This window comes from Arvicanthis niloticus, chromosome 9 (assembly GCF_011762505.2).
Source record: "Arvicanthis niloticus isolate mArvNil1 chromosome 9, mArvNil1.pat.X, whole genome shotgun sequence".
Taxonomy (NCBI): Eukaryota; Metazoa; Chordata; class Mammalia; order Rodentia; family Muridae; genus Arvicanthis; species Arvicanthis niloticus.
The window spans coordinates 13,561,739-13,589,195 of NC_047666.1; the positions used below are offsets into that span (position 1 = coordinate 13,561,739).

The 27,457-nt window shown below is 44.3% G+C and overlaps 1 protein-coding gene across 4 annotated transcripts in view; it reads right to left on the reverse strand.

Moving 5' to 3' along the window:
* Positions 1 to 27,249, reverse strand: part of Kcmf1 (potassium channel modulatory factor 1) — a 61,940-nt gene extending 34,691 nt beyond the window's left edge. Inside the window, exon 1 of one of the 4 annotated variants that reach the window (XM_034511693.2) lies at positions 26,877 to 27,249. In XM_034511693.2, coding sequence (XP_034367584.1) covers positions 26,877 to 26,892 — 16 coding nt within the window. In that variant the 5' untranslated portion in view covers positions 26,893 to 27,249. Of the gene's footprint in view, positions 1 to 24,052; positions 24,199 to 26,243; positions 26,510 to 26,876 lie in introns of those variants that run through there. The other 3 variants (XM_076939924.1, XM_076939925.1, XM_034511692.2) reach the window with 3 other exon arrangements.
* Between the last annotated feature and the right edge of the window lie 208 nt (positions 27,250 to 27,457).

The window sequence follows — 27,457 nt, forward strand, 5'->3', positions numbered from 1 at the left end:
AGTACTTTTTCATGTAGAATAAACGATATGATTTCCTTTAAAAAAAATCATTTGTGCTTTATATTGGTGATTCTGCTAAAGTGTTGTTTAGTGTTCCTAACGTATGTAAAAAGCAATGCTCAGGAATGAGTTACGGCGCTGCAGACTCATGTTGGCGAATCTGACGACAGTCTATTCATCATGATCTATATATTTATAGTACTTATTTAGAATGTAATCTTAATTACTTATCTTCAACATAAAATGACATAAAACAAAGTATTAGAGCAACCCTCGATGAAAAGGTTCTAACCAGAGGTTCCTAGGAAACCTAATGTATGTATTATCTCTAAAAAAGGGGGTGGGGCGTCTGGAACTTGTTAATTTCATGTTCATGTCAATTACATATGTACAAGATAATCACATAAACAGAGTGAGCAGGGAGCAGTGACAGAGGAAGGCCAGTGGGTGTTTGTGAAAGAGCAACACACACCTCAGCCAAGGAATGTCTGCATTCTTACTGCATCAATCAATGTATCACAGTTCCTCAGCCAAGGAATGTCTGCATTCTTACTGCATCAATCAATGTATCACAGTTCTTGTTTTGTTTTGGGGGACAGGGTGTCTCTGTGTAGTCCTGGCTGTCCTGGAACTCACTCTCTAGGCCAGGCTGGCTTCAAACTCTGCCTCCTGGGATTAAAGGTGTGAGCCACCACAGCCAGATGTACCTCAGTTGTAATACTGAGCTCCGTGTGCACTATTTTTATAACTACATACAATTACAATTAATTCACAATTTTAAAAGGGATTATACACAGTGTGTGTGTGTGTGTGTGTGTGTGTGTGTGTGTGTGTGCATATAATGCATATTTTCTCTTTAACCTGAATATAGAATGGAGTCCAGAGTATGTGGTGCAGGTCTGATTTCTTATCTGGACTTGGCTGGTTTCCCCTGTTCACTGATGAAGTCCCTATGCTGCCCTCTAGGAGAGAGAGGACTCTGTTTGCCCCAAGGAAGTGTCCTGCTTTGACCTGGTAGCTGGAAATGGGCCACAGTGAACAGCCACCTCCTGACTACAGCCTACAAATCCAGCCAATGAAAGGTCCAGCCAAACTCTAGTCCCACAAATCCTTCTCCCTCAGTGGTGGGGCCTGAGTTTCCAGGGTCTTGTGCAAGGACTTCAGAGAGTAAGGAGCTCCCATGGAGGCTGAGGGCAAACTGCTGCGGCTTCCCTCTCCCAGTGGCATCTAATCTTTGGAAGTGGGGTGAGCTTAACTGTGTTATCTTAGCAGGGAGCTATAGAGATGCTACACAAAGTATTTAACCTCATGGCTAGGAAGACGGTCCTGAGAGGCTCTTATATGGAAATACTTAGCTCCAAGGATTATCTGTTTGATCCCCTTTCCTCATTTATTTTTATTATTATTGGCATTAATTTGCTTTTGGAGACAAAGTCTGGCCTGGAACTCACTATGTAGATCAGGCTGTCCTCGAACTCAGATTTTTTTAAGTATATACCCTCTAGACATTACTTCCGATGTAAAACATATTTCTCATATATAAGCATAAACGCTACACTCAAAAGGTTGGTTACTCATGTATTTTTCACAACGAAAAGTGATTTTTAAAATAAAAAGATAAAAATGTTCAAATATGAGAACATTTTTATTACATCTTGGTAGGCAAGGTCTTTCTACACAATACAGGCAAACTGAAACCATCCACAAGAGCAAAGTACAAATCAGAAGGAACCAAGCTATATTGAAGACAAAGAAGGTCATTCAAATACTTCCTTGATAATAAGAGAAGTATTCCTACAGTTTCCTGAAACTTGTTTTCGTTCATAAAAAGATCAAGTTCAAGAAAAACTCATGGAAACTTCAATACAGTCCAGGCGTGAACAGAAAAGTAGAGCACATAGTGAAGGCCCTGTGCATCTCAACTGGTTTTGTTCCGGGTACCTCTGAACACCCTTGCCTACCCTCACTCTGGTGAATGCAGCTTCACTATCTCCCATAGGCTAAAGCCACAGAGCAGCATGCCCCATGAGCTGACTTCTTGTTAGCTTTCTCATGGTTACAAATTTGCCATATTGTTTTCACTTGCCCAGTCAACTCCACGGCAGAGATGCTCTCTGCCAGTTAACCTCTCTTTTATAATGTCCAAGAAAAGTTCCGAGGAACCCTACTTGTTACTGACTATGTTTTAGAGCTCTCTCTAGGAATATAATCTGTAAAGATGGGTCAGTTATATATTTAAAACAAGAGAGCATTAGTTTTTGTTTTTTTGATCAAGACCGGGCTTCTCTGTGTAGCCCTGGCTGTCAGGAACTCAAGAGACCCCCTGCCTCTGCGCCGACCCCCCCCCCCCCCCCCCGTGCTGGGATTAAAAGCATGCACTATCACAACCCAGTAAGTATTACTTTTCTACTATTCTTCCAGCCATGTATATTTCTTTTGCTGCTGAGGAAGGGGCACTAGCAGGAAGGTGAAGATCAAACGGGAAGACCAGCCTCAATGCAAAAACAACCAGTCTGACCTGTGATTCTCCTCCTTCTCTCTACTCATTTCTGGGAAATGTTACTAGAATCTGTGTGAAGAAGTCCTGAATTCTTCATTGTTCTCTTGCTACATTTTGTCATTAGTTATTTGATCTATTCCACTTCTGTTTTTAAGAGACAAGGTTCCAGTTTGGGGAGGGACCTGTGATTCCCAACTGAGGGGCAGCTACAGGCAGGTAGGTCTCTGTGGGTTCCAGGCCAACCAAGGCTTCACAGTGAGACATATACAGCCTGCCTCCAAATTGATGGATGGGTGGGTGGGTGGATGGGGTGGTGAGCTTCCACGTGTGTATACAGGCAGACACACTCGAACATGTATACAGAGAAAGACACACACTCATCTTCATTGTCAAATGAAAAAAAAAGTTTCACCAGTTTCTTCGGTGTATCCTAATTCATTCAAGTTGACACCTGAAATTAACCATCACAGTGGAATATCTGAAAAACAAATGCTCACCAAAACTGGAAATAATGTTTTGTGTTTATATAAATAATAGAAATAGGCATAATGTACACCAGCTGTGTGCAAATGCCCAAGGACGCCAGAGAGTATTAGATCCCTCCCCATAATCAAACTGGAGTTATGGGTGGCTCCAACCCTGGCTGTGAGTTGCCTGGTCTGAGCACTGGGAACTAAACTCTGCTCCTGCAAGAGCAGTAAACACTCTTAACCACAGCCATCTCCCCAACCCCTTATACTTATATAATTTTAAAGTTTTCATTTTATTTCTATTTAGTGATCTTTTCCTCTTCCAGATTATTTTATTTTTCATGTTTTTTGCCTGGATGTATAAATGTACTGTGCGTGTATGTGTGCCTGGTGTCCAAGGAAGACAGAAAAGGGCATCACATCTCCATGGAACTGGAGTTATGAATGGTTGTAAATTACCATGTGGGTGCTGGAAACCAAACTTTGGACGACTATAAAAGCCCTAGCTATCATAGAACTCACTATGTAGACCAGGTTAGCCTCAAAGTCACAGAGATTTGCCGATCTCTGCCCTCCTAGGTGTTAGAATTAAAGGTCTACCACCTTAGTTTTTGAGACAGTCTCTCACTATCTTGAGTTTGAACCCTTACGCATAGTCTAGCAAGGCCACAGGGTTTGTCTGCCTACTGACCCCAATGACACTTAAACTGAGGTTACAGATATGCATGAGCAGAAGCAGGAGGATCTTTATGAATTCAAGTCCAGCCTGGTCCACCTAGTAAGTTCCATCATAGCCAGAGCTATATAGTAAGACCTTGTCTCTAAATAAAGTGCCATGTGTGACGATACTAACCAACACCAACTCCCCACCGGCCCCCAGATCAATGTCTAGTAAAGATTTTTTTTTTTTAAAGTTCTGGTTGAGATCTACAAGTGAGCAGTGTTTAACCTGTTTTGAAGACAGTGCCTCATTTATTTTAACAACATATTTTAATACTTGTTGATTGTCTGGAATACAGTTAACTTACCTCATTAACTTAATCTTTTTACCTACATTAGAAGTTACATAGTAAATGATGGTAAAATAGGTAAGTACTTCTACTTTAAATGTGTTTTGATTAAAAAGATGTTTTTTTTTTAAAAAAAAATCATTGTTTTACAAAGTGCAAAAACCAGGCTACTGAGTCAGAAGGCTCGATCGTGGATTAGGGACAGGCTAGCTGGGCTACATAGTCAGACCCTGTCTCTTAAAAAAAAAAAAATTTAAAAACAAGAAAAATCAGAGAGAGTCACAGAGCTACAGCTACTAGAAGGGAACCTGCTTTGTAAGTGGTAACTCTTGTTCCTGGCTAGGAGAAGTGTGGCTAGAGGGATGCACATGCACATGAGGCCCTCCCTTTGATGTGAGTGTTTTCCAGCACTCACATCAAAGCCAGATCAGCAGTGCACATCTGGAAGCTCAACCACAACTTCTTTAAACTGGAATAGAATTGAAGATATTCAAACTATACATAAATATGGTATTTATTGTACAACTTTTATTTCTATTATGTGCTTATTTTATAAGCACTATAAAATTTCTTGTGCTATATTTTATACTACAGATCAAGGCCAAATAATTGCAGTGGCATCCAATCCTAAGTGCTTACAGGGAATAGAGCACACAGTTTGACACTTCTCCAATACGGTCCCTCATACTTACGCTTGCAGCATAAGGGTCTCATGCCTTGTGAGTCCCTTCCCATACTGCAGACCCCTCTTGTGTCTTCTATCTTCCACCTCCTACATATATCCCCTCCGAGAGTCATTCCCTCAACTGCTTTCTTGCCTTTCTGTCTTAATTTAAAACAAACCAAAAACCCTCTCAAACATAGCACTCGCTGGCTTTTTTAGGCATGAAGAAACCCTCACGTGCAGGCTGAGCATGGTGGCTCATGCCTGTAATCGTAAGTGCTTAGGAGGTGGGGACAGAAGGGTCAAGAATTTAGGCCAGCCTTGGCTACAGCCCATCTCAAAAACCTGACCAAACAACAACAAACCCCAGAGTGCGTGCGCGCGCGCGCGCGCGCGCACACACACACACACACACACACACGCACACGCACACACACACATACACACACACACACACACTATTGAAAACTGTATTACAAATGTCTGATGAGATAGTGTACACACGCACACACACACACACTATTGAAAACTGTATTACAAATGTCTGATGAGATAGTTCCATAAGTAAGTAAAGGCGCTACAACCAACCCTGACAGGCTCAGCTAATAACTGGGAACCATGTGGTGGAAGGAGAGAACCAACGCATGCAAGTTGTTCTCTGATCTTCATATGTGTCGCTGTTACACACACACACACACACACACACACACACACACACACACACACACACACACACACGAGCCGCTAAACTGGCCTGATGAGTAATGATTTGAGTTTGATCCAGGGAATCCACACAGGAGAGAACCAATTCCCACATAATGTCCTCTGACCTCCATGTATACCACTACATTTTAAAAAGTAACAAAAATATAATTAAAAAATTAAGGAGTCTCTTAGAATTTTAAAGTATAAAATAGTAGCAAAACATGACTTTTAGCGCCTATAAAATGTTTATTTATAAAGTCACTGTGCTTCCTATCTTAGTACATTCATTTGACCAGTGGTCAGGGATGTGGATGACAGTGGTTCCTAAGAGGTGCCATCAAAGCATGGCTGTCACAGTGCTTCTGCCTAGAATTCGGGAAGTGGCTTACAGGTAGGTAGTCAATGCCTGCAATGTGATTGACAACCAGCGACTTCCTACCTTTCACATGGCTTCCAAATGTACCAACAGAACAACAACAACAACAACAACAACAACAAAACTTTGTACTTCTTTTGAACATAGGTACTAACTTCATTTTACATGTAGATACTAAATATTTCTTTAGGCTTTAATACACACATCTCCAGCAATGCAACAGTTTGGAATGTGACAGTTTTGAGTTGGTCAACAGGAGACAATGCTGGCAGCAACGCTGTGCAGTTTCATGACTGCTAATAAAACACTTAATTGCTCCAGAGCCATTATACCTTGGGGGTTGGGGGCCAGGGGCTAAATGTTTCTCAAGTATTCTATTACTGACTACACCCCAGGCCTGAGCATTAATATTATGAAAGACATTGTTTTTATTTCTGTGTCTTTGTGTTTGGGTGCCTGCAGAAGCAAGAGGGCTCTCTCTGGAACTCTGGAGCTACAGTTACAGACACAAGCAGCCTGACATACATACGTGCTGGGAAATGACCTTAGGTCATCCAGAAGGGCAAGAAGTGCTCTTAACAGCTGAGCCATCTCTCTAGCCCAGGAAGACATTATTAAAAAGTATTTTGGTTTTCTTTAGTAGGGTTTCTGGCTATTTCTTTTTAAACACGAGAATAAGATTTATTTATAGAAAACTTCCAGATAATTTATTACAGAAAAGTGGTAAGAAACCCAACATCTCTAAGCACTATGAAAGAATGGCTCCAAGAGATTCCCATCAGTGACTACGAGAGGAGAGACAGTGTGCCACTGGAGCCCACTTAGGCAACCAGACATTATGGTCCTCTTGGTGTGATAGAAGAAGTGTCGTAAAACATTCAGCACCTATAAAATATCCTTTCTAAAAATAAACCTGTGGACCTTGATATCATTTAAAAGGAACATGGAGGATTGAAGGATATATAAACTACACCCCAAGTGGGTACAACCAGCCAGAGCCCAACGTCTCAGTAGGAAGCAGTAGCAGAAGGAATGTAGCAGGAGAACACCCTGATCCACATAAAAACAATCCCCAAACAAGTAACAGCAGCACAGGCCACCACAAACAAGAACTGCTAACCAAATTGGTACAGGTTCAGTGAAAAATTCTGTCTCCAAAATTAAGGTAACTGAGAAATGACACCCACACCATGCCCGGCTTGTCCTAGCCAAAGACCTGGGCGTGCAAGTTCACACCTCAGACCTGACCCACGCATGCATCCATGAGCTTCGAATCTACCCTAGAGCTGCAGAGCACTCACCACCAACCAGGGGGTGCTGATGTGCTCAAGGTGGGCAATACAGAAAGAACACTAAGGATGTGTTATCTGTCAACTTCAAATCCCACATCAAGGTAGAGCAGCACACAGCTGAAACCTAGGAAATCAAGAAGCAGGTTCTGAGTGCCTATACTGAGTTCTAAGCCAGCCAGGGCTCTATAGTGAGACCTTCTCTCAAAAGAAAACACAACCACAAAACCCACAACGCAGAGAAGTGACAGCTGCTTCAAGCAGCTCCCTCTCGACTCCAGGTTGACCATCTACAGAGTCAACACTGTGAACCACTCAACCAGTGAAGATTTCCTCTACATCACTATCCAAACACATGTATCATGTCCACAAGGAAGTCTTCACATCATACTTAATGAATTTTCCAGCCTTGATCTTACACTCACTGGCCTGGAAACTCTGATTCTATTCTATTCCTATTTCTAATTTCTAATTCTGGCAAGTCACTTTACACTTTTCAACTCTCAGCCTTCACCCAGAACAATTCTGAACTCACATATTAGAAGGTATGCTAATCCACAGGAATACCCAGGAGTGTGTCTTCTTCTTGTCCTCTTTTCCTTGACCATTAGCATGCAAACCCTCCCAGGCAGAAGCAGTATCTTATGAAAGGAAGTGTATCCAGGGTGTGCTGGGACACACAGATCACCACTCACAAGTATGGTCCAAGGTCAGACCGGTCAAGATGGGTCAGGACAAAGCACTTGCTGTGAGCCTGCTGACCTAAGTCTGACTGCCAGATTCCACAGTGAAAGGAGAGAAACCATTTCCAAAAGTTGTCCTCTGGCACAGGAAGATACTACTAATAAATAAAATATAAAAGCAAAGTTTACCACAAAAATATGTAAGGTAGTACTACACACACAAACCCCCATATATATTAGTACCACACACACACACACACACACACACACACACACCATATATATATTAGTACCATATATACACACATACCATATATATTAGTACCATATGTGCATGTGTATATATGTGTGTGTGTATACACAGAGAGAGAGAGAGAGAGAGAGAGAGAGAGAGAGAGAGAAAGAAAGAGAGAGCGAGCGAGCGAGCGCACTGTCTCCAGGATGAAAGTGACACTTATGAGCTAAAATAGTAAGGCCCTCCTATGTGCCGGGTACTACTCTAAATATTTTATCTACAATAACACAAACAGCCATGCTCCAAGGCTGCTAAGAATTTATATCTTTTATACTAAATGATCCACAGAGACCTAAGTAACTTACCCTAGGTCAGTCAGTGACCAAACTGGGACGTAAAGCCAGGCAGTCACTCGGGTCTCACATGCAGCGCCGCTGTTCAGAAGTGAGGCAAGACTTCAGCAGAGGCAGAAGAGCTCTGCCCACGGCGGCAACCTGACCTCAGCGTATCTACGAACTGGTAAATTATCTTGGATTCTCTCATGCCAGAGCACAGAAGGAGAACATGGTCTAGAGTTGAGTCATAAGATCTGAACTGTAGGCCTTCCTCAGTCCCTACTGTGTGGTGGTGACTCAGCTCCTCGGGACCATAGCACAGGAGGGGTGGCCGACGGGAGACACATGGAGGCTGCAGTGCTTGTTCTCTTTCAGAACCAAACGTCCACTACCACCTTTCTTTTGATTTTATTAGAGAAAAAGGATTGAAATAAACTAATTCCCAAGGCTAGCTCTCCAAGCTGGACCTGTAAGCTCTGCAAAGCCTTCTGTAGAGTTCCCTTGTCAATGAACCAAAGGAGGGCAACAGTAACAGACCAATCCCTCCCAAACTGCCAGGCCCTCCCTCATGAATCAAGAAAATAAGCCCACAGTTTGCCTGCAGGCCACATGGGTGGGACAGTTTCTAACTGAAACTCCCTCTTCCCAAATGACTCATGGTGACAAACCCACCTTCCTTAGCACCATGCTCTCTCTAGCCACCCCACCCCCACCCCCCAGTCTTTTGAGACAAGGACTCTGTGTAACAGTTCTGGCTGTCCTAGAACTTACTATGTATACCAGGCTGGCCTCTCTAGTCTCTTCTATGTGATGTTCTCCTACTTCAGTGTAGAGAATTCCCCAGAGCTTAATGACACAGTCTCATTGCCTTCTTAGTCCAGAAGCTCTGCCACACCAGCAGGCACTCTACCGCTACAGAGCTGTCCAGCCAGTCATTCCTTTTGTCAGTTTACTGTTCCTACCTTCAAACCATCCTTTTGTGCATCTTAACACATCAGGCTAGAAACCCTAAGTCTCAACTCCTTCCATAATCCTCATGTCTAATCAATTACCAAACCTATCTGCCTTCCCCACCTATGACTTGTTAATCTGACAGCTACCATAGGGTGCCTTCAGAAACTCATCCAGGAAACTTACTCTCATTGCTTTTCTCTTCCTCTACGTTGAGCATGAGCTCGTGATCTTAGAAGGCCAGAGCTCAACACAGCCTAGTACATTTTCACAATGAGAACATAGCCAGCCATGGTGGTTAGTGTCATAATCCCAACTCCTGGAAGGCAGGAGGATCTCAAGTTTGAGGCTAGTCTGGGCTACCAAACAAGACTGTCTCAAAAAAGGGTGGCTGGGAGCTAGAGAGTTGGTACATTAGTTAAGAGCATTTGCTGCTCTCACAGAGGACCCAGGCTTGGATCCTAATACCTACATGGTAGCACACAACCAACCATAATTCCAATTCCAAGGATTGTGATACTTTTTTCTGAGCTCCATGGGCATCAGAGATATATGTGGTACAGATAAATATAATCTTGCTAACTACTCATGAATGAAAAAAAAGAAAAGGACGACATGACTGCTCCTAGTTATGGTAGAGGTTTATTTTAGGTATAAGGGAGATGTGGAGGAGAGCAATGCCCGACGCAGAGGCATCTGAAAGAGTCCAGAGTAAACAGGACCTCCGCCTGGGCCAGGCCTTGTGAGAGAGGCAGGAGGGGAGAGGAAGAGAGAGGAACCTGGAGCAGTGGCCAAGAAGACTAAAAAGGCCAGTGCAGCCATGATGGCTAGGTTATATAGTGAGAGGCTGGAGAAGAGTAGGGTAGGGGGCAGGGCATGCCAGTCAGGAGGACTTGAGGAATGCTGTGAGATCCTGGTGGACAGTGTCAGTTTTGTTATGTCAATAGGCACCTCTTGGCTGACTGTGTGGTATGGGTTTGAGATCTAATGACTCATACAAATAAAAAAGCAAGGGCCATCAAACTTCAGCTTGTGGTCTGCCATGTGTTTTCATATAGCCCATTAGCTAACAATGGTATTTATATTTTTACATGGCTGGGAAGCTTCTGAAAAAATACTATTTATGGCTGAGGCTGTGACAGAGGGGTTGCCTAGCATTTCAAACATCTGGGTTCAATCCACAAGACAGACTAAATTAAATAAATGTATTTAATGTGCTTAGAAGTTTTATGAAACTCAAATTTCAATGCCCTAAGATTTACTTGTTCACACACAGCCATGAGTGTCTGTTTCTTTACCATCAAAGGCTGCTGTCGTTACAGTCAACAGAGTAGGGCAGTCCATAGGTCACACACCATGGCCCACAAAGCCGAATGCACTACTGGCCAAATACAGAAGCTCACTGTGTTTAATTAGAAGTGGACATCGACTCTGGCTTCTGATAGAATTTGGTGTAAAATTCTAGCTAACTTTTTAGCATTTCTTACATGAGTGACCTAGGACAAATAAACCTTCAGCTTACTAATCTATGACATACTCTGTTGAGTTATTTTGGCTTTATTGATTTACTTTTGAATAAGTGCAGGTAAGCACTCCATACATGTGTTGTGCCACCATGCATAGACACATAACCACAAATAAAATTGTAATTAAAAACGTAGGTATATCATAAGACTGATGAAATGAGTCAGTACATGTGGACTCCTTGGAATCTAACAGCTACTTGGTGAATGTTAGTTTCTCCCCTTCTGCCTCCCGTCTCCACTGCCCAGAAGCCAGTGTGTGTAAGTAAGTCAATAGTTGCCCAAGTGTTACCACACAAGCCAGCTTCCAAGCTAACCTCTTGATCCTCCGAGTTGTGTACCATCACCTCTGTACTGTCCCTTCTCTGTTCCCTGTGCTTTCTTACTGAGAGCAGCCCAATCCCCAGGCTTCTGTGTAGACGGCTATAAAATGCTTATCACCAACCCCTATTTCTCTCCCCTGAGTATATTTCCCAACCTCTGATTTCTATCTGATGGACTCCCACCACCTTTAATTCAGAACGTCAAAAGTGGAACATGTTTTTTCCCTCATCCTTATGTTCCCAATTTGCTAGAAGAATCTGCTATTCTTCCAGTACCTGGTCTAGTCCTTGATCTCTTACAATAAGACTCTGTCCTGTCATCTTTTTTCCTTTCTGTTCCTACTGCCATTGATAAATCAGATTCTTTTTTATTTCAAGCTCATTTTAGCAAAAAGCCTTTAATCCTGTCAAATTTCCCTGTCAAAGGCACCCGTCTATTCATCCAATGCTACTGCACATGTATTGCTAAAACTTGCCCCTTCTCTTTGTACCCTTTCTCTGTTTAGGTTTTAAGACAGAGTTTCAAGTAGCCCAGGCTGTCTTGAAAGTCTCAATCCTCCTGCCTCAACCTCCCTCAGCTGCTGAGATTATAGATCTGTCACTGAATCTGTCTTAAAACTTCTGAGGCATAATCAATGCCTCCCCCATCCCCACCCATACTGAGAATGACAAGACTGTCCTTATGTGAGACCCTGAAATTCCTCATGTTCCAATTCCTCACTTCTCCTCTGGTCTTCCATGATAAAAACATCCCCCGTTCATTCCTGCAGTCAGTGCTCTAACCCACAAAACTGCACACACAGCATTTTACCCACAGCCATCTTCAGAGAGGCTGGCATCACTATCCTATCCCTCTTTATAGAAAAGAAAACAGACTCTGAGCACTGGACCGGAAGTCAGAACAAGTGAGTCCTTGTTCTACTTCCCCTTTGGAACCTTAGGCAAGTCAGTCAATGTCTCTAATACACTTCCCTCCTACTTACACAGAGGTATTCATTTTGAGAAGCTGTTCTCACTGACTTCAATTTACAATTCTGTACTTTACCTCCTACAATTCTCTTAGTTGGTTACCTCTAGCCGACTCTTCCTATAAAACCACAGTGTGGGCAGTGGTCTTCAATCCCAGTAGGCAGAGGCAAGTTGATATTTGTGAGTTCAAGGCCAGCCTGGTCTACAGAGTGCATTTCAGCACAGGCAGGGTTACACAGAGAAACTGTCTTTAAAACCAAAACCTGAATAAAACAGTAACAAAACGAACAAATATTACAGAATTTCTTTGTGTCTTGAATTGAAATGATACCTTCTGGGAAATATATTCTTGCTGAACAACACTTCAGTCTCCCTGCCAACTTGAAGTCACTTAGAATTGACACCTCATTCTCCCAGTTAGACTATCTTATACCCATGGTCGTCCTTTCTGCTTCTACCCCTGCCTCCTAACACTGTGAACAAGAAGAAAGGCCAGTTCTCTGCAACTTAGTACCCACTGCCAGAGCTTTGACCTAGGGACTCAAGCTTTGAGATTAGGCAGAAGAGAACAGGTTTCCAACTAGCAAGATACATACTAGAAGGTCACAATGAGGGCTGGAGAGATGACTCTGTGGTTAAGAGCACTGCCTGTTCTTCCAGAGGTCCTGAGTTCAATTCCCAGCAACCACATGGTGGCTCACAACCATCTGTAATGGGATCAGATGCCCTCTTCTGGTGTGTCTAAAAACAGCTACAGTGTACTCATATATAAAATATCATAATTCTTTTTTTTTTTTTAAAAAAGGTCACAACAATATATTTCAATGAAACAGAAGAGAAAAAAACCCCACAAAAATTTCAAAGTGTAGATAAATGCTACTTTGCAAAACTCTTGTTTGGTACAACAGATGCATATGATTCCATGACTCCTGGCTCATAATATAAAAAAATATGCCTTAGATTGTATTTATTTCCCTTTTGAAAGCTAATGAAGACCACCTAATTCTAGCTCATGGGTTTCCCACTCAATTAAGGGAGATTTCTTTTCCAGAAACCCCTCCACCTACTAGAAGAAAACAACTGAGTCTACAACACACTAGGGCCGAGTAAGACCAAAATAAAGTGATCCATGCAGGGGACACTTTGCAAAGAAAGGTTTCTGAGATACCTCTGTGGAGGACAAGAGTCACAACCTCAGCCCCTGTCATCCATTTACCCAAAGACCCCTCCACCTGCAGAGTTATAGAAATGTGTTTCTACTCCCAATTAAACTGTCCTCTGGCAGAACATGACATAAGGGTGGGTGTGCAGGACATGTCAACTGTGCCAACCTCATTTCCTCTTCCCTATCCCAGTCACTGCCCTCTGGCCACGAGGCCTCACCAAAAGCACTCCGAGTCTCAGGGCCTGTACACTTCTACACTCCTTTTAATATAACTTTGCTCAAAGGCCCCCTTTCCTTTAATGTCTTCATTAGTTCTGACTTCTCTTTAAACGCCTCATCTTCATTCAGACAGGCCCTCTCTGATAACCTTACTTACAAGGAGCTCTATGCTCTTAACCTGTGTGTGCTATGGGTTTCCCTAACACCTGCCACCTCCAAATGCTCTACTGCATATTTATGCTTTTATGGTTTATTGCAGAAACCTACAATTTGTTTCTGTAAAGAGCCAGATAGTAAATATTTCCAGTGGTTTTGTCAGAACTACTCAACTCTGCTATTACAGTACAAATATAGCTTAGATGACGCATAAATGACTAGATGTGGCTGTTTCCCCATAAAACTTTATTTACAAGAAGAACAGCAGCCTGCTGGGCCCACCCTACAAAATCTCCTCCAGTAGACAGATCTAGGTAGAACCAGAGAATCTACCCTTAGCAAGTTCTACAACCAAGGGTTCAACTCATATTTCAGTGCTGTAACTGCCCCAGGATAGCTGTGAATCCAACCCAACAGAAAACTGGGAACTTACTTGAACACCAAGGGTAGGTGTTTGTTTTTAACTTAATAGGTATGATTATCTGGAGTGGGGTGAGAGTGTCACTCTACATAGCTGTCTACAAACTAACTATGTACACTGGGATGGCCTCAAACTATGCAGATCAGCTTGCCTCTGCTTCCCAAGTGCTGGGATTAAAGGCACATACCACTACCCCTAGCTTAATTACATGAGTCTTGAGGGTGTACTTTAAGATGACACACCCACTTAGTGATGCCCATGCTAGTAGTACTTGGACCACACTTAAAAGACCACCGGGTAAGAGTATCCAACTAGTTATGTGGCAGTGGTATACACACTTAATCCCAGCACTTAGGAGGCAGAGGCAGTTCAAGGCCAGCCTGGTCTACTGAGTGAGTTCTAGAACAGCCAAGGCTGTGGGAGGTGGGAGGGAAAGGGTACTCAGCTAAAGGGTGGTACAGAAAAAGAAAGGAAAGGAAAGAAAAGAAACAATAACAAAAAGCAGCCAACTTAGACTATTGAGAAAAAAAATGTACTAACTGCATGTGGCTCCAGTGGTCTAATGGGCAGAACTGAAAAGGAAGAACCCAAGGCTCCCAGCTGCTGCCAGAATTGTTTCCACAGTAAAACAAAGGCAGAAAACATCAAGTCTTGAGTTTCTAACAGATACAGGCCAGTGTTAAGGCACTTGACACCAAGCCAGATGCCCCAAGTTCAATCCCCAGCACCCAAACGGTGAAAGAGAAGAACTGTCGTCTGAGCTCCATGGCATACATGGCACTGAGCTCTGTCCTCAAGGCCTGCATTTTAAGATGAGGTCTGTAACTGATAGCAAGTATTAAACACACAGACAGACTGACAGACAGGACAGCTATTTGAGGTCAAATCTCTTTACAACATAATAGCTCTGCAGCCAGCACCTGGGAGCTAGAGATGGGCTTGTCTCTAAGTCCAAGGCTAACTGGGTCCACCGTGGTCTATACAGCGTACCAGGACAGCTAGGTTTACATAAAGAGACTCAGTCTCAAAAAACTAAATTAATAATAATAGTATCACCCGCAATAAATTACCAGAGAGGTCATCTTAATCTAAGGGCTGAAAACTCTGGCTCCATCAGAAACAACTCATCTTCCTCTGAATTCACTACTTGAGAACTTGCCATGGGGGAGCCATGACTTTTACAAGCTGCTCCTCAGAGCAGAAGTACTAAAACACTGTCACAACACATGTATATTAAAATCACTTTTAATGAAAAAAGATAATCTAGAATGTTACTAAATGTTCCAGTAAGCAGAAGTACACCTGTGGATCACATGAAAAGATGAACTGGCAGATCTAAGATGAAACTCAGCTGAGATCAGCTATTGCTGATAAAAAGGTACAATAAGGGGGCTGGAGAGATGGCTAGGTGGTTAAAAGCCTGACTGTTCTTGAGTTCAATTCCCAGCAACCACATGGTGGCTCACAACCATCTGTAATAGGATCAGATGCCCTCTACTGGTGTGTCTGAAGATAGCTATAGTCTGAAGATGAGGTATAGTGTCCTCATATACATAAAATAAATAATAAATCTTTTTAAAAGGTACAATAAAACATGCTACATAAGATGCCCAATAAATGGAAGACTTCATTAAGGGTGGGAGATGCAGTTCATTGGTAGAATCTTGCCCAGCCTGGACAAAGACCTGAGTTCAATTCCCCAGCAGTACCAACAAACCAAATCGACCCAACAGATGCATTAACAATTTTGTAAAGCATGGTGTGATGCATGCGCTCCTGCCCTTGGGATATATAGGCAGGAGGATCAGGAGTTCAAAGTCATCTGTGACTACCCAGCGAAGTTGAGATATGAAACTGGGGTCTTTTGTTTCAAGATTTATTTTATGTGTATGAGTGTTTTGCCTGCATGGATATATGTGCACCACATGCCTGCCTGGTACCCCCTTGGAGTCTATCTTAACTCTCTAGCCCCTGAAATCAGGTCCTAAAACAAAAACAAACAAATACTAAATAATTCTAACATTAGCTGAGGCATGTTAAAATGTTTTGGGCATTATTAACTTACTGAAGTGAACTGCACCTCATTTTAATGCAGCTGCCAGAGAATCTGAGTCGCACATGTGAAGCACAACTGCAGTCTCAGCATCTAGCCTTGCCGTAGTGGCCGGACGTTTTATCCCAGCACTTGGGAGGCAGAGGCAGGCAGATTTCTGAGTTCGAGGCCAGCCTGGTCTACAGAGTGAGTTCCAGGACAGCCAGGGCTACACAGAGAAACCCTGTCTTGAAAACCAAAAACAAACAAGCAAACAAACAAATAACCCTCCCACCCAGGAAGCTGAGGCGGGAGAATTGCTGCCACGTTTGTGTCCAGCTTAGGGTATCAACTGAGCTGTACATCCCAGTCCCTCTTACCTGAACTTATCTCTACCTTTCCTAGGCAAGGGAAAGTTAATCGCCACCACTATGTCTATTCATAACTAGAGTCACACAAATAACTATCAGAATCTGGAATGGTCAGCTGATCAGCAGGATGTGAGCATGTAGGTTTCTCATCCACCACCAAACCAGAAAAAGGACAGTCTACCGCAACTCTTTCACACAGTGTATCTGCTTCCCTTCAATGGCCTTAGCTCCTCAGAGAGCACCTCATTTGCTTACACTGGCAAGCCTGGACAAGCATGGAGGGGATACTTGGACCAGAAAGTAGGGTCTAGCTACTAAGCCTGGCAGTTGTCAGTTATATACGCAACAGGACTGTGTAAAGCCTGAAATGCAAAAACTAAGTGCTTTGAACACAAAATTAAACATTTAATCCTTTGAGCTCTTTTCTCAGTAAGCATCAAATATAATTACAAACCTATGAGGAATCATCTGTTTTAACACACGTCTACATATGCAGATGTGTACTGAGACTTCAGAATAGCACCATGGTTTATAACTGCAAAGGAAAGAAATGAACTGCTGGGCAGAGTAAGACTGTGAAATGTAAATGAAAAGAAACTTAAGGGAGGAAGGCTCGTGCAAATGTTGACAAAATATTAAAATACTTACATGGTTTAACTACCTTGTCATAAAATATAAACTTCAAGATTAATTCCAGCACACTGGAAGAGAGCCCAACAGGAAAGCATTTAATTTCCAAACATGTGTTTCAGACCCACTGAATATTAGCATCCTCTAGCAAGTTTTAGCAAGCACTAGGTGCCTGAGTAACACCAGGGAAGGCTGACCATAAATACTCACTGAAGGAATAACTATAAGAACCAGCAAATTCAAACACAGCACAATTAGTACACAGTTAACCTGAAACCAGAGGCAGAGGTGAGACAAACCATCACCAGTGCCATGCCAGGCCTTGTTCCTGGAGCTCAGCTCCCACAGGTTGATTTTGCTCTCCATAGTACATCCCTCTTCTAAAGTTCCTGTTCCTCTTTCCCACAGTCCCCCTTTCCTGTTAGTTAATCAGCATCTCAAATTAAAACAGGAGAGGATTTCCAGTCTTGGCTATTTTAGATAAACACTAACAAATCTCACTATCACTCAGGGATACTGATGGGGCTCCCGGGAACCAGACACTGGAGTGGTAATCGTAAGGAGCAGCAAAGAAAATCCTATTCCTACCTAGCAAATTGATGGTGGGGAAGCCAAAAGTAAACGAGTATATGCAGAGTATAGGCAGAAATGCTACCCAGGGGCTCCCAAACTCTGCAGCACAGATGGCATTATATTAGTCTTTAAGGAGTCAAATCAAAACCAAAAGGTAAATTATAGGCTTTTAGTGGGTACTGGGAATTCAAACTCAGGTCTTATGCTTGCAGAAAGTACTTTACCCCCTGAACCATCTCCCTATCCTGAACTTAGTATTTTAAAAGTGGCACATGCCCTTAATCCCACCACTCTGGGAGGTAGAGACAGGCAGATCTCAGCCAAGGATATACAGAGAAACCCTGTCTCAACACACACACACCACCACCACCACCACCACCACCACCACCACCACCACCAACAACAACAACAACAACAACAACGATTCTTGGTCAAACCCAGTGACTCCTAACTGTCAAGCTTGCCAAAGTCATCATTTTTAGTTCTAGATCTGTCTGGGCTCTCAAACAAGTAAAACAACAACAACAAAAAAAAACGCATGAAGTGGTTTTCTACATGAAAATCCTTCGGCTACAGAAAAAGGGTACAAGTCATGCCACTGGAACTCAGTGTAAGACATGAGAAACACACACGCACATATGCACACATACCATTCAAGAGAAGATAATGTGTAAACCTAATCAGGCCTCATGTTAAGAACTCAATCACTGTTCTGTCCCTACTATAGCAAGCCCTCCCCAGACCCACTGAGTTTGGATTTTCCCCTCCCTAGTGGTAGTGATTAATTACAACAGTCCATCCATAGTTTCTCTCCACATTCCTGTAACCACTGGCAAAGTTTGTTGGGACTACTGGTTGGCACTGTTGCCATAGATGAGACAATTTTGCATTCCTGATTGGCTCATGAAGCTCTACTTTGCTAAAATGAAGAACAACTCTCTAGGTTGTGAGCACCACTAAGAAGCACTAGGGAAGCCACAGCCAGGCTGTAGGGATGGTACCACACAGGCTACTCAGCAAAGCAGGTCAACTCTTGCTAAATGCACTGGACAGTGAGCTGCTGCCTCCTGGTGCCTGCTTCTCAGGACACTGTACCAGTCCTGAGCAGCAGTCTTCTGTTTCTGAAAACTGTGCAATCACTGTCATGTCCACTGCCTCTCCTATGCTGAGCTGTGTTCAGCTTTGACACATCTCAAGAGTCTCAAGAGTGTTCTGTGTGCTTGGGCTTTTCTTGACCATTTTCATCATTCCCAAGCCATTTTTCCTAGATAAAATCCAAGCCTCCGACTATCTGTTTTATTCTATCTCTGACATAGATCTAACATGGCTAATACACAGCAAAGAACACATTTAAAAACTGTTGTGTTCTGTATACTTGGGGATTCTTTCTTCAACTTCAAAGAATAACTTCACTGACAAAAAAGAAGCTAAGGAATAAAAGGACGACAGCCCTTAGAACAGCCTTAAAATTAATGCAAAATTACTATTTTACAAATTTCTTTTTATTACAAAGAACACTCTTTAATGAAATATAGAGAATACTTCTTTTGAACACATATTAAAGAAAGTAACCTCATAGCATTTCTTATAATGCAATAACATTTCAAGGATAATTCAATAACCTTCACTAAAAAACACCTCTGAAGCCAGGCATGGTAGCAAACACCTGAAACCCCTGCATTTAGGAGGTAGGGCTAGAAAGTCAGGACCTCAAGGCTAGTCCTTGGCAACACAGCTTGTTTGAGGCCACTCTGGGATGCACAAGCCTCTGTTTAAAAACAACAAAAGAGTTGGAGCACTGGCTCACTGGTTAGGAGCACTGGCTGTCCTTCAGAAGACCTGGGTTTGATTCTGAGCACCCAGTGACAGCGTTAACTCCAGTTCCAGGAGGTCCACTGCCCTCTTGTGGCTTGAGTATGCAGCACACAGGCAAAAGAACCACAAACGGTAACTTTTAAAAACAAACAATACAGCAGGTATCAGGCAGACACTCTGAAATTTAAGTCATGACTGATTCATAAATGCATAGGCTTCTCTTCTACAAGGTTGCAAGACAAACAAATGAATTTGGTCAGAAACTTCCTAAGTTTGGACTATGACAAAGTTTCCTTTTTTTAAACAAAATTATTGGTAACAGTTTGGTTATGGCTCTTTCGGTTTGTGTCTGTTAGAGACAGTGTTTGGTTTGTGTCAGGCTGGCCCTGAACTGACTGATCTGCGTGCTTCAGCCTTCTGAGTGCACACATAGCCTAATGCTGAGGAACAGAAAACTTCAAGATTAAAAGCAATGTATTTCTAGTTAAAGTCCCACATTAAAACAAGAATACTTTGAACTTAAACGCAAAATGCCAACACGGAGAAAAAGTATATTTCATGTACTTTATATGAAGAATTTAGAAATTAAAATACAATGTGTTGGGCTGGAGAGATGGCTCGGCGGTTAAGAGCACTGACTGCTTTTCCAGGGATCCTGAGTTCAATTCCCAGCAACCACATGGTGGCTCACAACCATTTGTAATGAGATCCACTGTCCTCTTCTGGTGTGTCTGAAGACATCAACAGTGTACTCACATATATGAAATAAATCTTAAAAAAAAAAAAACCTTAAAAAATACAATGTGTTTTCTCATAAATTTAAGCTATCGTCTATTGTTTCTGGAAAGTCAAAGCAGTTGAGTATGATGGCTTATGCCAACAATTCTAATCCTCAGAAGAAAAAAGGGTAACTTTGGCTACAAAATGAGTTTCAGGCCAGTTATGTACAAATAGCAAAAAAAAAAAAAAAAAAAAAAAAAGAAGAAAGAAAGAAAGGAAGGAAGGAAGGAAGGAAGGAAATCTATGACATTAAAATTGTCTTACCGCTGTCATGCTCTTTGAACAGTCAAGACATAAGAGCTTTTCAGTGGGTCATTAAATTGTACGCTAGTTATCAAGCCTAGCTTTCAAGTCAAAATCTGAGGAAAAAATATTTCAATTCACCTTTCATGTCTTTGTGTGTTCATGCTAGAGAGTATTTTTTTGAAAAAATATACAAATGGGCACAACTTTCAAAAAGTTGTAATTGACACTTTAACATATACACATACATTTAAATATGCTATATACATTAAAAGTAAATACATTAATTTTTGTTAATTAAAAAAAAAGTTGCACCGGACGGTGGTGGCGCATGCCTTTAATCCCAGCACTTGGGAGGCAGAGGCAGAGGCAGGCGGATTTCTGAGTTCGAGGCCAGCCTGGTCTACAGAGTGAGTTCCAGGACAGCCAAGGCTAACAGAGAAACCCTGTCTCGAAAACAAACAAACAAACAAACAAAAAAAAGTTGCTAGGTATAATGGCACAAACCTGTAACTCCATCCACCGCTGGGAGGCAGAGGCAGGAGTTCAAGGCCATCCTCAGTTATAGATCAAGTTTGAGGCCAGTTAGGGTCATATGAAAGAAACCCTGTCTCAGAAAACCAAAGTTGAGGACCAGTGATGTGGCTCCATGGCAGATCTCTTACAGCATGTATACATAGTCCTAGGTTCAATCCCCAGTGCTGCAAAAAGATATGTAACCTGATACTAATTAGAACAATGGCCAGTAAAGTCCTGTGCTTCATATCTGTTAATAAACAGCATTAAATGTTTCTGAGAAACAAATAACAAATTATCATCTGTCCCATCTATCCACTCTCAGTACACAAGTAAAAATCTTCAAAAAGCTAGTCGAATAGAAGTCAAATAAATACAGCCTGGTGGCGCAGACCTGTACCACCAGCTACAATGGAGGCTGAAGCAAGAGGATCACATGTTCAAGGCCTGCCTGAGACACAGTAAGTACACAAAGAAGCTTGTATCAAAACTTTAATTCCTTTATCTAGTATGCCAGAGACTCTAGGTTCCATCCTCAGCACTGTAAAAAACCTAAATAAATTAGTAAATATAAGGAATATATTTCTAGCTCAAACAGTCTCTTCCTAAGCACGGTATAGAAAAGGGCTGAGGTTGCAGCTGCTGTACACGTAGTCTGCTGGCCCAGCACTGCATAAACACAACATGGCGATGTGCACCTGTACTCCAGCCTCAGGAGACGGGAGCAGGATCACAAGTTCAGTCATCCTCAGTTACAGAGCAAGCAAGTTAAAGGCCAGTGCAGAATACATGAGACCCAGTCTCAGAAAACAGGCTTGTCAGATGTCTCAGCTAGGTAAAGTGCTTGAACCAAACCGAACACTGTGTTTGGTGCCCAGAACTCCTGTGAAGGAGAAAGGAGAGAACTCACTTCTGAAAGTTGCCTTGGGCCTACCACATGTAACTGCCATGCACACCAACACTTCTCTTGAACAAAGAACTATATGAATTAGCTGTTTAATAGAGTTGCAGAGGACAAGCTTAAGTACTTGACAGTGACACACACACACACACACACACACACACACCTGTAATCCCAAAACTTAGTCACCTAGGTAGAAGAACAGAAGTTCAAGGCCAGCCTGGACTATGAGAGACCCTGTTCTCATAAAAAAGAAAAAGGAAACAAACAAAAAACCACTCAAACTATTAGAATCAAAATATATTCATTCCCTCTCTAAACCTATGGAAAATAAGGGTGAAAAGTCTCACCAAGTAAAGGCATTTGCCACACGAACCTGGTGAACACAGTTCATTCCCAGGAAGCCATAGAATATGCTCTGTAGTCAGAATACAGAACTGAGCTCTAAGGTTCTCCGACTCTCATGCACTGCTACACACACACACACACACACACACACACACACACACACACACACCCTCTCACTCAAGTACACTAAAGAAGCTAAAACTGGGCCAAAGCTGTATGAACAAAGCTGGCAAGCACTTTGACATCCACTCGCTTACTATCTTTTCTGTCAGCCCACCTCAGGCTGCACTGCCTCCAGAGACCGTCTACAAACACATTTTCCACCAGGCTTAGAGTGAAAGTCTGTGTCTCCTTATAGTCCTTGGTACCTAGCAGTGCCTTTCACATAGTAAGGAAGACAGTCCAAGGATTTAAAGCTATCTGTGTTCACCCAGGCAATCAACTTCAATACCCATAACAGAGCTCATGAGCTACCTAACCTGACATGAGTTTATTTACAAAGCTATTTCCCGATTTTCAAACTCTGAAGCACATACATTTCAAATATGCTGTTTACCAAAACACGTTAAGATTTTTTTTTTTTTTTTTTTTTTTTTTTTTGTGGTACAGAATTTTGCCTCAACCTCCTGACAAGGGTGCTAGCAGTACAGACAGGAACCTGAAGTGTTGTTTCTTTTGACAGAGTAGTACAACCAGGCTGGCAGTGAATTCCTAGGCTCAAGGGATTCTGCAGTCTTACTCTAAGAGTAGCTACAGCTAATACTAGTTGACACCAGACATGCCTGCTTTTATTTTCCTTTGGTGCTTATGATGCAGGTTAACCATGTACTGCAAGGCCAGGGATGCAGCTTAGCTGGTAAAATGCCTACCGGCATATGTGAAGCTCTGGGTTCAAGTCCCAACACTACATAATTCAGACAAGGTGCTGCTGCATGCCTGTAAGCTGGGAAGTGGAAGGAGGGAAAGCTCAAGGTCACTCTTAGTCACAATAACTTCAAGGCAGCCAGATACCTATGACCCTGTCTCAAAAATAACAAGCAGCAGCACAGCACGTGTGCTCTACAACTGAGCTACCGTCCCAGCCAGAGACAGCCTAAAAAACATGGAAAAGAGAAAATGACTGGGTTTGATGTAAAGCACAAAACTAGATACTGTTGATGTAGACACCATAGTGACCTGGTGCTAGTACCTGGGAAATGGTTGCTAACATGGTAAGCACATTTCAAAACGAGGTGAAAAAGAGGCCTTAGAGTTCTCCCCAGTCAAGTCAGATGGCAAACAGGAACTCTTGTGGACTGTTGTGGAGAAGCGCCACTCCGCTAACACCTACCTGAGAGGGTAGGAGCTTATTCCCCAGCCCTTCTCCCCATCTGTGTGGTGCCACTCCATAAGGTAAGGTGTAAGAGCTGGTCGGTTCCTGCACTTGCTCATGACCCAGTAGAAATGCAGACATACCAAGGGTATGGGCCCTTTCTGGTCTCCCATCAGGTCCAGGCCTCCCAGCTCTAGGGCTCCACTAGATCAGACAACCTACAGTGCTTGGATCAATCTTGGCCACCACCAGTTCTTGATGGCCCCCACCAGTTCTTGATGGCCCCCACCAGCTAAAAATGCCTTTTACATTTTTAAATGGTGGTGGTAGCAATGTTTCAAAGATCCCTATTTCATGGCACATAAAAATTTTATGAAATTCAAATGTCAGTGTCCATAAATAAGGTTTTTTAAGTGGAACACAGCCATAACCACTTGATTAGCTGGCTTTCGTATGACAACTGTGGTAGTGACAGACTACAGTTGGCTAAGCCTATGTTTTCTACCTGGCCCTTCACTTTAGAGAAAGTATGCTAACCCTGGCCAAGAGCATTCTCTGTGTCCTTGGCTGTATCCATTTTTCTCAGAGTAGTCCAGTGCTTGATCTTGACAGGTGTTTATCTTGGAGCTGTGTGGTCCAAAGTTACATCATCTGTATACTACAGAGCAACTGGTTAGAGTGGGAGAAGACAAAGTAACAAGTTACTTGTACACATAAGGCTATAAAAGCAAGACCTAGGCAAGAACACTACAGGCTGTGTAGCTCTGCCCTGAACTAGACTATAACTTCCAGTTCTGGGTCACACTCCCAAAGAAAACAACTGCAGAGAATATGGAGGACAGATAATTAAAAGAGCTCAAAAGCCAGACTACTAAAAAGTGCTGTGCCAGGTGAGGAGGCTCAGGAGGGAGGCAGATAGGAAGACTGGATACAGGAGGGGCCTCAAAGTGTGAAGCCAGTCTCATGTCATAGTGAGATCAGACCAGCCAAGAATGGGTACCATGATCCTGTCTCAAAAACAAAGATGAAATAAACAGGTTTAGCTGGCCCAAAGAGAAAGGTAAGCAAAAATCTGGGATTGTACCCTATATATTTTACCCTATATCTGGGATTGTCAAATCCCACCTGATGAAAATAATTACTGCCTGAAATAATATACTACAAAATATGGACAAATCTCATGAACAGATGCGATACTGAAACCATCATCTGACTTAGGCCAAAAACTAGACCCTTAAACTTTAACCCTGTTAAAGGTCTGAGAGCACACACCTTAAATCACAGTTGTGGGGAGACACAGGCAGGCAGAACGTTGAGTTCCAGGCCAGTCAGGGCTACTTAGTGAGATACAGTGTCAAAATAAAGAAGAAAATAATAAATTTAATGTATGTATGTATGTAAATATAAAATCACTTGTCAAACATTGTCTAATACCCTCAACTCATCCATTTAGGAAACATCTGGCATTAAGTTGCCAAGAAAGGTGTTCAAAGTTTCAACAATTAAAAGTTTCAAGTAATTAAAAGGTACCCCTTTCAGGACCAGAGAGGGAATGATGGGCTTAGATCATACAAATGTGTGTTTTATTGAAGAATGCTGTATCTACCTAAGCCGTTTTAATTACTCCAACCACCATCAGAGGGTCTTTTTCCAGGCTACTGCTCATTAAGAATAGTCAGTCTGCTTCCTTAAGGCCACTGTTATTCTGTTATTTTAATCTGGTTCCTGGGTTATAGCCTGAACCCCATGCTCACTTTCACTTTGTCTTGAAGGTGGTCAATACACTAACTGATGCCTTCTAAAATTAACCTTACCATCTCCAAATGGAATTTGATTATAACCTTAATTAAAACTTTTTCCAAATTGCAGTGATAAGGAACACATTCCCATTAAGCATATGAAATGGCTTAACAGGTGAGTTCCCAAATATTTCTTTTCTTCTGATTGAGGCTAAATTAAGTTTCCTACTATTTCAAAGTGTCCAACACATTAACAGTAATCAAAAATGCTTCATGAAGTCTCTTTCCTATCAGTTTTTTTTTTTTAAATAGAGAAAGGCCGAACACAAAATGTTCAGAGTCAATCTCAATCTTGCCTTTAGAAATGCAAAGTCTGAAACTTTCACTAAATGTATGTTAATAGATCTGAGTTTTTCACCCTAGAAAATCCAAGGTCTGTACTTCCCTAAGAAGGTCCTTCCCTCTGTGAGAATCTGCCTCCTCAAACTTTCTTCACTTCCAAAACACCTATACAGGACTTGAAAATCTAAGGGACACAATGCTTTCAGGTCACTTACACCATCTTCCATTAACCGTACTGAAAGAAACTTTTCACTAAGTCGGTGACTACTTTTAAAGGTAAAACCTGCTGTAGTGAAACAAAGAGAACATAGCCCCCTCCCCCCTCCTAAACCATATGGTAGTAAATTCAAGTTAACTTATTTTTCACCAGTTCATCGCCCATCTATCGGCCTTAAAAAACACTTGTGCCTTTGTGCCGTGGGGCTGGGACGCGAGTGGTCTGATTCTTAACCACAGAACCCTAGCGTGTTTCCACAGGGCACCGCGGAAGTCCAAACGCCCCCCGACTGTAAGGCTGCTTCGGTGGGCAGCGCACGCGGGTTGAGGGCCCGGGGCCGGCCGGGAGCAAGTTCCGCTCTGATGAGGTGACGGACCAGGGAGTTTGCTCGCCGCGGCCGGGCTGGATCCGCCCCGGGAACTTGGCTTACCCGAGCCCAGGGACGCGCCGAGGCCTACCTCGAGGCCGGGCGAGCTCCAGTCACCGAGGGCTGCCGGAGCCCGGGCCGCGGCGCCTTCCCGCCCGCACCGCCGCGGCCCTCAGGCAGGGCCGCCGCTCGCCCGCGGTCTCCCAGAGACCGGACGCGCCCGCGGGGCCCGGACCCCGCTCCCCTGTCGCGGCCACACGCCCGCGACCCGGCTCGGCCACCGCGCCGGGCTCTTCCGGGAGCCGCCGCAGCTAGGCCGCGCCGGGGCCCCGCGGTTCCCCCCGGGCGGGCCGGCCGGGCCTCGGCGTCCGGTATGTGTCCCGAGGGCCAGGCTCCCGCCGGTAACGGGCCCCGCCGCCTCCCCTCCCCCTCTCCCGCCCCATGACAGTGCAAAGCCTCCGGCCGCCCGGCCGCCCCGCCTCCGGCTCCAGGCCCAGCTCAGGGCCGCGGCCGCAAGCCACGGTTGCGGCCGCCGCTCCCGCTCGCTCTTCGGGCCGCCGTCGCCTCGGGTTCCCCGGCCCCGCGACTCGGGCCCGGCCCGCGTCCCCGCTGGTGCCCCGCTGCCCTCAGCGGCGCCCGGACCTCGGGCGGGGTAGGCCGAGGCCCAAGCGGTGGGGGCGGGGGCTCGGCTCTCACCTTCATGTCGGGACATCCTAGTTCAGACGCTGGCGGCGCGGCCCCTCCCGGGCTCCCGGCTGCAGTGTGCCCCCACCGCGGGCTCCCGGCGCTGCCCGCGCCCGGCCGGCCGACTCCCACTCGACTCCCGGGCTCGGCCGCGGGGGCGGGGTGGGCAGGGGAGCGCTCCCGCGGCGGCGGCGGCGGCGGCGGCGGGGAGGCGGCGCGGGGCGGGAATGGGGCCGGGCCTGGCCGGGGCTGAGCTCCTCCAGGAGGCGGGTCCGACGCGGCCGCGGCTCCGCCGGCGCCCGCCGTGACTCGGTCACTCTCGGGCCCCCGCCGGCTCCCGGCAGCGGCGCGGCGTCCGCAAATCCCGCTCGTCCCCTCCCCCGGCCCGCCCCCCGCCCGTCTCCCCGCGCGGGCCGCCGCCTCCTCCTCCTCCTCCTCCTCTTCCTCCTCTTCCGCCTCCTTCCGCCCGCACGCCCGCCCCGCCTCTCGCCGCCCTGAGGCCCCGCGGCCGGCGGGCGACCGTGCTTGGCGGCGGCCCGGCCGCGGTCCCGCAGCACCCGAGCCCAGCCGCGGCCCGCCACGCTGCGCGTGGG